This window comes from Portunus trituberculatus, chromosome 39 (assembly GCF_017591435.1).
Source record: "Portunus trituberculatus isolate SZX2019 chromosome 39, ASM1759143v1, whole genome shotgun sequence".
In the NCBI taxonomy this organism is placed as follows: Eukaryota; Metazoa; Arthropoda; class Malacostraca; order Decapoda; family Portunidae; genus Portunus; species Portunus trituberculatus.
The window spans coordinates 4,820,949-4,834,379 of NC_059293.1; the positions used below are offsets into that span (position 1 = coordinate 4,820,949).

Genomic DNA, 13,431 nt, shown 5'->3' on the forward strand with positions numbered 1-13,431 from the left:
TATATATATATATATATATATATATATATATATATATATATATATATATATATATATATATATATATATATATATATATATATATATATATATATATATATATATATATATATATATATATATATATATATATATATATATATATATATATATATATATATATATATATATATATATATATATATATATATATATATATATATATATATATATATATATATATATATATATATATATATATATATATATATATATATATATATATATATATATATATATATATATATATATATATATATATATATATATATATATATATATATATATATATATATATATATATATATATATATATATATATATATATATATATATATATATATATATATATATATATATATATATATATATATATATATATATATATATATATATATATATATATATATATATATATATATATATATATATATATATATATATATATATATATATATATATATATATATATATATATATATATATATATATATATATATATATATATATATATATATATATATATATATATATATATATATATATATATATATATATATATATATATATATATATATATATATATATATATATATATATATATATATATATATATATATATATATATATATATATATATATATATATATATATATATATATATATATATATATATATATATATATATATATATATATATATATATATATATATATATATATATATATATATATATATATATATATATATATATATATATATATATATATATATATATATATATATATATATATATATATATACATACAAAAACATACTAACAACATATTACAGAAAGATCCTTCATCGAGGGAGATCCTTCAATATTCTCAGTCTTTCATCCCCTTCACTGGTAAACTCTGGAATTAATTTTCCGCTTTCGTTTGTATTTCCGTCTTCCTATAACTTGTTTTCTTTCAAGAGGTTTCAAGACACTTTTAAAGTTTTGAATACCCCTTTCGATACTTTCCTTTCTGGAGTGGCACCCCAGCTGACCTTTATTTCCAATTGCTTTTTTCTTAGCTCTTGACCAGTGTCCCTCTGGCATAAAAAGTAACGAAAAATTCCTTCCTTCCCAGTGATGACTAACAGGTAAATGCAGTAGTAACGATAACAATAATAGTATAGTGACAGTAACAATAGTAACAATAATAGCGCGGTAACTGTAATAGCATGATAACAACAATAGTACGGTGATAATGATAGTACGGTAACAGTAGTACGTAGTATGACAACAGTAATAGTACGGTGACAAAGATAGTACGGTAACATTAATAATATGATAGCAGTAACAGTACGGTGACAGTATCAGTATGGCAACAGCACCATGAACACCTGCAGGCTTATGGCAGCAGCACCTCGGCACTAACAGCACTCGCCCGGCACTATTAGCATCGGAAACTGCCATTCCTGAGTCTTGAAGCGTCCATCACCCTGGGAACCTGCAGCTCTGTTCTCCCGCGCCCTACAAAACTTCAATCGTAAAGACCCCACAATGTGAAAAAGAAAAAAATAAATAAGTAAATAGAATAGATAAGTAAATAAATAAAGAAAAGTACTGAGACCCTGACTGCTAATGAAACTACACTTGTCGCGAGTAATCTTTAAAGGCAATTTTACTAAGCCCGAACCACACCATAGCTATGTCTAACGATCTACGTACAAGCACCAAGAACAATGCGTTGAGACTTTATAACCATTTACAGTAAAAGAAAAGAGATTAAAAGAGTACATTTTGCACTCCGTAATAAAGTGTAATGCCTGAACGTGGTTGTCGACCAAAAAAGAAATATCTCGAAATTATTTGTAATTCAGGAAAACTTGCACCAAATATCAATGAAAGGATGAAATTTCGCCCACTTAAAAGATACGAATTTGTCACTGCTTTAGCCACTTGATGTGTCTTCGCCACCACCCAAACACTCACCATACACTGGTACACGCATGCAGCGCCAACTACATAACTCCACTCAGACTGCAGTGACGGCACACGAAACCATCAAACAACAAACAGGACAGCCTACACTACCTTTCATTCCTCCCTCTTCTTCTCATCCCCCTCTCACCACAACGTCAATTATTCACCCCATAACCTTCTCACACACACTTTTCTTTGCACTAAAAATTAACCTCCTATCCTTCTATAACTTCTGTCCTTCATTCCTCACCATTTCTCTTTTTCCAATGTGTATGTTTAGTGGTGTCTTTCGAAATAAGAATCCAAACTTGCCACAAAACATTTTATTTACTGATCCCGAACTTCAGCAATCACAAAGGTGAGGAGGAAACAAACTTAAGACATTATGGTAACTTGGAAGATTTGGATCAAATTTAAGAGCCAATTGAGCCACCACGGCAACTGTTGTGTCAGGGAGGAAGGGTTAGCTTGCTGCTGGCGGAAGGCACATGAAAGGAACTTAGCGCTATTGGCCCGTATTTTGAAGGCATTAGAACATGCATGAGGAGGAGGATACTGGAGAAAGACTATATATAGGCAGTGATAAGATAGGGAGACCAAAGAGACCTATGGGTGTAATGAAGGAAGTTTCGCGGGTAAAAAGTGAGTGAAGAACACTGCTCAACCTCACAGGTACTTTTTCCTCTTTGCACTTTAAGTGAAACTATAGAAATACATTTAAACTCACCACAACTTGTATTATAGCTATTGAAAGTCAAGATGTGGTATCGAGGTGTTTAAGCATACGGGATTAGGTGCATTTTGCTATTCACTTCTGGACTTTCTCATTACAACATGCAACACTCCCCAACACTAGGAATACAAAGCAGAATCTTAACATGGACAAAGAGAAAAAAGAAAGAAAAAAAAGATCGGATAATTAGATAGTTCAGTTCCTAGCCAGGCTAATGTTTAGAAGTGGCTATATGACTAAAGAAATATCCCTTGTGTGTGATGAAAGAAGGACGTGACAGATACCAATTACTTAAAAGTGTTGTTTGGTTTGCACATCCATTAATGTATCGATGTTGGTTGTTCTTTTGCATGGAATTTGAATTTACTGTAACAATTTTTTTTTCTCTCTCTCTCTCTCTCTCTCTCTCTCTCTCTCTGCAGGTATGAGTTACAGTTCTCAGTCAGTGACCGCGTGTGGCGTCAGAGAGGTGTGGCCGCCAACGTGACGGTCCTGGTGCACCTCTTAAGTCCCGACGCCCTCACCCACGCTGCACCCCTCGCTCTCACGCCCACCACACCCGCTGCCCTCACACGCGGTTGGTCCCCCTCGGTGAGAAACGCGATTTATAAATATTCTGATAGTGTGTGTGTATGTGTGTGTGTGTGTGTGTGTGTGTGTGTGTGTGTGTGTGTGTGTGTGTGTATTCACCTAGTTGTAATTTTACAGGGCCTGGGTATCATACTCGTGAGGCCCCGTCTCCATATCTACACACATCCAACTTTCCTTTAAAACTATGCACACTCCTCGCTGACATCACCTCCTCACTCAAACCATTCCACACCTCCACACATCTTTGTGGGAAACTATATTTCTTCACATCCTTGAAGCATATTCCTTTGGCTATCTTTTTACTATGCGATCTCGTAGTTCTATTAAGTTTTCCTCTCTCAACATCATTTGCTCATTATCCACTTCATCCAGTCCGTTCAACAGTTTATAAACCTGTATTAAATCTCCTCTTTCTCTTCTTTGTTCCAAGGTAAGCAAATTCATTTCTTTTAATCTCTCCTCATAGGTCATTTCTGCCAATTCCGGAACCATTTTTGTTGCCATTCTCTGCAATCTCTCCAACTTCCTTATATGCTTCTTTTTATAAGGGGACCAAACCACTCCAGCATATTCCAATCTTGGTCTAATTACCGTACTAATTAATTTCTTCATCATATCTTTATCCATATAATGGAAGGCTAATCCAATATTTTTATCAAATTATACGTTTCTCCAAACATCTTATCAATATGAGCCTCAAACTGCCCATGGTCTTGTATTATCACTCCCAAATCCTTTTCCTTTTCCACCTTTTTCAACACTACTTCTTCACCCATCTTATATGACCCTCTTGGCCGTCTTCCACTCTTCCCATCTCCATCACATGACTTTTGCTCAGATTAAATTCCATTTGCCACCTCTTGCTCCACTCCCAAATCTTATCCAGATCTGCCTGTAAAATTTCACAATCTTCTTCACTCTTCACACACCTACACAACTTCGCATCATCCGCAAACAAATTAATATAACTGTTTACTCCCTCTGGCATGTCATTAATATATACAAGGAAAAGTATTGGTGCCAGCACTGAGCCTTGTGGGACTCCACTCTCCACCACCAACCAGTCCGACTTTGCATCCCTTATTACCGTTCTCATCTCCCTCCATCTCAAGTAGTTTTCCATCCACTTTAACACTTTTCCTTTCAGTCCTCCATAAATCTCTAATTTCCATAACAGTCTCATGTGAGGTACCTTGTCAAAAGCTTTCTTTAAATCCAAATATACACAGTCCATCCATCCTCTCTCTCTTGTATTTTGTCAACCACTCTTGAATAAAAGCTCAGTAGATTTGTTACACATGACCTCCCTTTCCTAAAGCCAAATTGATGATCCGATAATAACTTATGATCCTCCAGGAACCGTATCCAATATTTCTTTATCACCCTCTCACAAATCTTACCGACCACACTTGTTAGAGACACAGGTCTATAGTTAAGAGGCTCTTCCTTACTGCCTCCCTTATAAATGGGCACCACTTCAGCTCTTTTCCACTCTACTGGTACTTCTCCTGTTTCTAATGAGCACCTTATAATATGTGTGTGTGTGTGTGTGTGTGTGTGTGTGTGTGTGTGTGTGTGTGTGTGTGTGTGTGTGTGTGTATGTGTGTGCATGCGCAAAGAGCATTATATCTAAAGATTAGGTTTTAATAGATACTTTAAGTTATCAAGAGGAGAGTGTATGTATGAGCTAGCAAGAGACAGACAGGAGTGGGTGAGAGTCAACAGAGAGAGGCCTCATGGATTCTCGCACACTTCATTATTTTTTTTAGGTTCTTATGCTCTATAGTTCTAAACAGACGTACCAGCAGTAGTGTCGTGACAGAGATGTTGCAGAGTCTATAGATGTTTGCTGTTAGATCATTTCTTCTAATCCGTATTTCTTCTTTTCTTGTTCTATTTCCATTTAATGTAGGTTTAAAATTGGGTTGACACATCAGTGAGAGACACGTTCTGAAGCACTCCAAAAGCTTATAGTTAAAATTACTAGAATTTTTATGGATGTTGTTACGATTCTGGTGGCAGAATACCAAGACTTTTATTTTACTAACAGGGGAAACATTTTAGAGATCTCGATTAGTCATCTATATTGCTTTTAAAGATAGCCGTGATGAGAGACCAAAGTACGTGTCTAATTGTCTTTTATCTAGTGTAGGAGTATGGGTTGGGGTGACCACTTAAGTCATAGAGGTGCTCACACTATACATCGCCTTGCAGGAGGGCGGCGGGAAACTTGGGACAGTTCTGGCCGAGGTGCTGGCGGTGCTGGAGGAGCGGCAGGCCACAGTGGAGGTGGTGAGTGTTTACAGTGGCTGTGGTCTACCAAACACCACGTTCCCCTTCCCTGATTCGAGTCCCGCGCCCTCTACCTGTGTTTGGCTCAGTGCTAAGGACGCTCGCGGCAGGTACCTGGACCCTGTCAAGATTCAGGGACTTCTTGCCCTGCACACTCACCAGGTTAGTGTCGTGTCCCTCCCTGCACCACACACACACACACACACACACACACACACACACACACACACACAGCAAGCGTCAAACTGGAGCAACTTAATGAGTTGTGTGTCTGATGAAAATAACAAATAATTAAGTGAGCCGATTTGCATATAAACGACAATGCAATATAATAGATATTTCTGAAGTATTGAACTTTTAAGTGTTGGTGCAGGGTAAACTTTGTGTGTGTGTGTGTGTGTGTGTGTGTGTGTGTGTGTGTCTCCATCTAACTACTCACCTCCCTTCAGATAACGGCGGCCACCAACCTGACTGTCACCGCTCACCCACCGCCAGATGACGCCCACACTATGGAGGACACACACCTGCACTCCGCCACCTCCCTCGCCTCCACCAGCCCTCCACTGCAGGTGTGTGTGTGTGTGTGTGTGTGTGTGTGTGTGTGTGTGTGTGTGTGTGTGTGTGTGTGTGTGTGTGCTTGTCTATATGTGCTTATCTATTTTGTTAACACAGAGCCTGTCAGCACCAAGCAGAACCCGTTATTGCTGTCTACTATAATCTGTCTACTCTAAAATAGCTCTTGGGTTCGAAACATAATGTAGCTTGTTGATGATATAATTGATTTTAGGCGTATACTACTTGTTTTCTATTGATCCACACACTTATCACGAGGACAGACTACGGTTTTCCTCAAGATCTGACAACCACGCATTCCCTGGGACACTATTCAGACTGAGACCCAGGAGCCATTTAAGAGTAGACAGACTATAGCTGTCTACTTCTTCACTCTGCCTTGTCTAGCCGAAGCCTGACTTGTAAGCGAAGATGGTGTCCTAAGAGGTGAACTAACTGACCGTCATTTTGCTCAGACAGGATTTTAGAATCCGCCATTTTCAGTTAGTTAAGAGCCTTTGACCAGTGTTCACCCCGCTGCCCAAACCTATAGTAGTGAATACTAAGTGATATTGGATTCTCTTTAGGGGCGACAATTGAAAGTTTTAAACACATTTCCTTAAGGCGGGTTCACACGTGTCAATATGAGACTGAAATTGGAAGTCGCTAGAAGTATCGACTGAGCCCTTCTACTCGGAACACGTTCACACATAGGGACTGGGGATTATTAGCTGGTTGGCGGGAAGTGAATGTAAACAAACAACTACTTAACAAGATGTCTTCCTCTGGTGACGATGACGATTGCGATCAAATTACATCCTCACAAGTATTCAATCCTCATCAACAACACCCTGCACGTAGAGAAACAGTTCTTGGAGAGTGCCAGCTATCTCATCGCAGGCCGATTTACGTAAGCTTTTTTTTGTGTATAATTAATTTTCAGGGTCCCCGATGTGCTCATTTTCCCTCACCAACTCCATCATCATCTCTACATTTGGACACCACATTTGCAAGCCTTTCTCTGTGACGTCACAACGTAAATAAAGTAACAAATCGACTGAACAAGACCAAGTCTGACCAGCATGTTGGTCTTGTTTTGCGACTGGTTCTTCCAGTCGTTGAGCACCGACATTCAGACTGAAACTCTACCGACTTGCAATTGCAGTGGCAAATTGACATGTGTGAACCCATCTTTACTTGTTTATTGGAAAAATCATCAAACTGTATGATTGCCACTGAACAGTTACAATTCGTATAATAACACATATGAAGTTTGTGTGCGTGCATGTATTTGTGAAGAAGATGCATGTAAATGTTTGGAAGGTTAATGCAATTTACAAAAGGAAAAGAAATAGAGACGTTTGTGCTTTAAGAGAATGTAATGTAGAAAAAAACGGGGAAATTTTAGGGCAACTTATAGACCTGAGGCATGTCTCAGGAGCCACCCCTTCTCACATCTACTTGCCTCCTCACCGTGTCTCGTTTGTCTATTGATTAATTTGTTTTCATTCTTTTGTCTATTTATTTATTGATATACCTATTCATTTGTTTATTTTGTCTGCTCATTTGATATTTTAGTTTTATGTTTGACCTTCCAATACATATTTTTTTTTGTTTCTTTCTTTTCTTTGTTTTCATTCATCATTTTTTTTCCTTAAATTTTCGTCTGTTTAATTTTATATACATATTTGCTTCTTTCTTTTTTTATCATTATTTATTTATAACATTATATTTTATGTTATTCCTTTGCTTTCATTTATCTGTATGTATTTTATTTGTACTTTTATTTGTAAACCCGTGTGGGTAACGTTATCACCTGAGATGGTGGCAATGGACAGTGTGCTTGTATCCTGTCGCCTGAAAGAACCGCTGCTGCTGCGATACAAGAGACTGCTGTATACTGTTGTTGTTGTTGCTGCTGCTGCTGCTACTGCTGCTGCTGTGCTGGGAGAAGTGAAGAGACTGTCTGCTAAACCACAATTATCGCCAAGTGTGCCTCCCTTACCACCATGCAATCTCAGAACGAAGGGCAAGACAAGAATAAAAAAAAGGAGGAAGAGAACATGCTAAGAGAGAAAGACAAAGAAAAAGAAAGACCCACTGAAGATGTGGTTAATAGAGATCGCAGTCACCTTTTTTTTTCTTTTTCTTTACGAGGCGACAGCAAACACGTCACTCTTCCTGAGTGTCCTCCCGCCCTGAATCGGTATAGGCAACACACCTACCAGCCACAACATGCAGCTTGGAATCAGACTTCAATCAACGGCCGCCCTTCAAATGCATCACATACAGAAGGAAAGAAAGAAAAATGTGAGAAGTAAACAGGAGAATATGAAGCATAGGTGGGCAAGTGAAAAAACTTAATGTTGCTACATCCACTACTTCATTTTACTGGCCACTGTGAACCAACTTTGCCTGTAGCGTGAGACTGGTGTGACGCCTCGTCACCACCATAGTGTCCCGTGTGACGCACCGTGGTCCATATTCAGAAACGCTTTGCTCTTTCACCAAGAGTATTTTTCAAAGACCGTAGAGATGATATGTCAGGTTATGAAGAGCGTTTCTATCATTAATACCGATGAAATATCGTTGATTTATCACGAAAACCTTAAAGATAGAGTTAAAAATCTGTGCAACCTTTAATATAGGTATTTCCTTTTAAGCAGAAGTACAGTGCAGAAACTGTGGGATGTTGAAGCAGGTTGAAGAAACTGTTGCTTCTCATCAATGCCCTTGTGAACTTTTTAAGGTGATCTATACATGGGCAATACTTTCTTTAAGACTTTCGAGATCATGTACGTACACGTAGCTTGAACTTGTGCCCATGTAGATACTCGACAACTTGGTACGGCACTTGGAAAAGTGGATCTAATTTTGAGTGTCTGTTGTGAAGTTTGTGAAAAACAATATCGCTAATCTCAAGAGGAGAATCCGTAGCGAGACCGGGGAACGCAATTAGAGTGAGCGGAAGAGAAAATAGAGAGCACCAGCAGGAAGCACGAGCGAAAAGCACAAACGGGAAACGTGAGTAGAGAGCGCTAGCGGAGAGTGCTAATATAGTGCGAGCGGATAGTGGTAGTGCGAGCGGAGAGCACTAGTGCCCGCTCAACAGTGAACCCCGAAAAATGAGTGGATAAGAGTTAGCGGAAGAGTCTTAATTTTGAGACCACTAGCCCATCTCTGCAATCGACATTTGACGAAGTCATTCATGTTGTACACAAGGTGAGGAACAATGAGCAGGAATTCGTGAGGAAGACGTTTATCTTGTCCAAAAAACACGTAATGAGTAGATTCTTTGGTGGATGAATGAATAACAGAGTTGAGAGAGCTAACTACTTGAGGAAGCAATTCATCCAAAGAGTGCTTTGAACCCATGATATGATGCAAGACATCTAGAATGAGTTTATTGTATCTTTTAACTTTGCCGTTTGAACTGGGAGAATGTTCCATTTCTTGATTTTAAATTAGTAACAAATCCTCCCTAAGAGTGAATTATTGAAACTTTCGCCATTATCAGATAGAAAAACACGAGGAACACTTCAGGAGGAGGCGGTGTCATAGTGGATAAGATAGTGAGCGTAGATCGGTCAGACTTCCACACGTAGGTTCGAATCCCACCACGTATAGCCTTGATACTTTACCATTTGACGAGCATTTTAAGGTTACCTACATGTCACCATGATACCCATGTTCTAGGAAGTTACACCAAAGATGTGCTTAGATGGTGATATGGGTCGTAATATGGGTACCACTATAAGTAAAATTGCCTGCGCCAATAATGGGTGGAAGCTCAAGAGCACTTCAAATACTCTTCAAGTTACCTACAGGCGCTACGGGCCATGACATGAAAAGAAAAAAGAAACATAATGTGATCGATGAGAGCTCTGTCAACGGAGTGCGTGGATTTGTCTTTGAGAGAGACAAGAACAGTGAATCGAGAAAAACTATTGACGCACAAGGGGAGATATTGAGATCCATTCTATGTAAGCAGTAGTGATAACAACTTGATTGAGTGATGAGGGAGAGTGCGAGTTCTCATCCCTAAGTGAGTGAGCGGGTGAGCGCCAACGAGGAGTGTGGACATGTGTGAGAGCCTGGCACGGCCGAGCAAAGTGAGAGTGAGTGCGAGAGTGGGAATGCTGAGAGGAAATGGTCGTGAGAGAAATGCGAGGGGCGTATTTATGTAAACGAAATGGATCAAGAGGATGAAAAACAGAGAATAGAGGTAGCCAAGGGAGGAGCTGAGATGGACAGATTTGAGCCAGTGAGAAGAAGGAAGAATTGATCAATCAGGTGGCAGAACTTGGTCAATCAGAAGAAGTCATACTGAAAAGAGAGAATGTAACTTATGAATCTCACGAGAGAAGAGAAGGGGCGGTGGGCTATTTTAGGTATTGTACACAGAGAGAGAGAGAGAGAGAGAGAGAGAGAGAGAGAGAGAGAGAGAGAGAGAGAGAGAGAGAGAGAGAACACGTTTTATTTGATAATGAAGAGAAGGAATGATGATGACTGATACATGTAGTAGTAGTAGTAGTAGTAGTAGTAGTAGTAGTATAATTATGATAATGATGATGATGATGATAATAATAATGATAAAATAATAATAATGACAATAATAGTAATGATAATAATAATAAAATAATAATAATAATAATAATAATAATAATAATAATAATAATAATAATAATAATAATGATAATAATAATCTTAACAAACACACACACACACACACACACACACACACACACACACACACACACACACACACACACACACACATTTTCCCTCAGGTTGTGGACACAAACTCCACCTCCCTGGTCACGCCGCGCCTCACCCACGCCTCGCCATGCCACGGCCACGCCCTGGAATCCCGCTCGCCCTTAGTTTGTCTGAATGGTGGACGCTTCGTCAGGTCTCTAGATGGTGGTGAGAGGTATGTGTGTGTGTGTGTGTGTGTGTGTGTGTGTGTGTGTGTGTGTGCGTAAGTAAGTAAGTAAGTAAATAAGTACGTAAGTAAGTAATCATTTACTATGTTAACATACAACTATACATTGATTTATATCAGTTGAAGTATTAGCACCACCTTTACGAGACGAATCTCCTTGACAAGCAGCTATGAGAAAAAAGACAAAAAAGAATTCAACATGCATGGTAATATTATAAACAATATTAGAACAGATACATAATCTACAATTTTTTTCCTTCACCTACCAACAGTCAAGTTATGAGTAAACAAGTATGTAGGTACTAAGCAATTTGATTTCTTATATTCTTTTTGAATGTGGAATAAGTACTTGTTTGTAACAACTGTTTTAATTGAAGAGGTATAATAACTTTGGAGCTGTACATAATACACTGTTCTTAAACAAGACTGTTCTGAATTGTGGACATGCAAAATCTACATTATGCTTCTGGTATCACGTGGGTAATTAATCATCCGAAAAATCTCAACACCTGAATGGAACATATCATAGATGAATAACAGACAAAAGTATTTATAAATAGATTTGAAATTTAAGATATTCATAAAACACATATCTGTTACGAATTTTTTTTTTTTTTTTTTTTTTTTTTTTTTAGGAAAAACATACATCAAATAGTTATGTTCTGAGTGATAGTCAACTTCTTCAGGAATGATGGTCATGTGCTGCCCCATATAGATATACAATATATCAGGTGTGGATAGCATAGAGTATAATATATACTAAATAAGGATTCAGCTGTGAGATTGCTATGAATCTAAGACAATACACCACAAAGTTTAGATAATTTTAAGTATACATCATCAATATGAAATTTCCTGTTGAGGTTCTCATCAATCTTGTGTGATTGACATAAGAACATAAGAATATAAGAAAAGAGAGAATCTGCAAAAGGCCGCCAGGACTACACGTGGCAGTCCCTGTATGATTAAAGCTACCTAATTCCATCTATTATCCCCACCCATAAACCTATCTAATCTTTTTAAGCTCCCTATTGACTCAGCACTGACTACATGACCACTGAGACCGTTCCGTTCATCAACCACTCTGTCTGAAAACCAGTTTCTTTCCATTTTTCTCCTAAACCTGAACTTTTTTCAAGCTTAAACCCATTATTCATGACTCTGTCCCCGCTACTGATCCTAAGAACTTCGCTCATGTCCCCTTTACTATAAGACTTATACCACATGAATACTTCTATCAGGTCTCCTCTTAACCTATGTCTCTCTAAGGAAAGCAGATTGCATTTCTTCAGTCTCGCTTCATAGAGAACGTCCCTCATCCCCTGTATCTTTTTAGACATCCTTCTTTGCACTGACTCCAATAGATCTTTATCCTTCTTATAATTTAGGGACCGGAATTGTACCGCATAGTCAAGATGTGGCCTGACCAGCGCCAAGTATAATTTTTCGTATTAATTCGGGACTTCTGCTTTTAACACTTCTAAAAATTAAACCTAGTTACCTATTCGTCTTATTTCTAGCCTTTGTGCATTGCTTCCTTTGACTAAGATCGGAGCTGACTATGACCCCTAAATCTTTTTCATACTTGGAACTTCCTGTAGTGCCTCGTTATATATTATGTACCTATTGTGTGGATTATCTCTATTTACACTCAGTACCCTGCACTTGTTAATGTTGAACTGCATTTGCTATTTATCTGTCCATTCTTTCATTCTATTCAAATCTCCCTGCAAGGCAATGGCATCCGAATCTGACTTAATTAATCTACCTATCGTGTCGTCTGCAAATTCACTAATATCACTAACAATTCCACTGTCCAAGTCATTAATATATATCAGAAATAACAATGGCCCTAAAACTTAACCCTGTAGCACCCCACTAATTACTTGACCCTTACTGATTATACAATAACTTTTTCTATCGAATCATAACGCAATTTTTTCCAGGCACCAAGGATTTTTCCAAAACACTGTGTTCAAGGTGTATATATCGAGATAATACCTAACTTTGCGAAGCGAAATAGGACAGCTCAAGCATGTAGACTATATTATTAAAGGAATCCTGTGTGAGATAAGAGTATATCATTAGCTGAACCGTGCATCCATTTACATTCACTGTCATTCAATATCCATCACAGATTACAAGTCTCTTAGGACCGGGAGTCAGTACTTTGTATTCTAAAATCATCCCAGCCAGTAATCTACATGAATACTGGGACACTACACCCTTCCCTGGTAACCATCAAGCAATGCGCTGGGGATTCAGACTCTGGTATTCAGTAGCTGTGCTCTACTGATTCCCAGAGAAAACGATTCCGGAACC

General features: G+C 37.9%; 1 protein-coding gene across 1 annotated transcript in view; it reads left to right on the forward strand.

Moving 5' to 3' along the window:
* Positions 1-13,431, forward strand: part of LOC123515625 (putative neural-cadherin 2) — a 361,909-nt gene that overhangs the window by 321,674 nt on the left and 26,804 nt on the right. The window contains exons 14-17 of the mRNA XM_045274424.1: positions 3,152-3,320; positions 5,535-5,774; positions 6,062-6,181; positions 10,955-11,097. Of these exons, the coding sequence (XP_045130359.1) occupies positions 3,152-3,320; positions 5,535-5,774; positions 6,062-6,181; positions 10,955-11,097 (672 nt within the window). The remainder of the gene's footprint in view (positions 1-3,151; positions 3,321-5,534; positions 5,775-6,061; positions 6,182-10,954; positions 11,098-13,431) is intronic.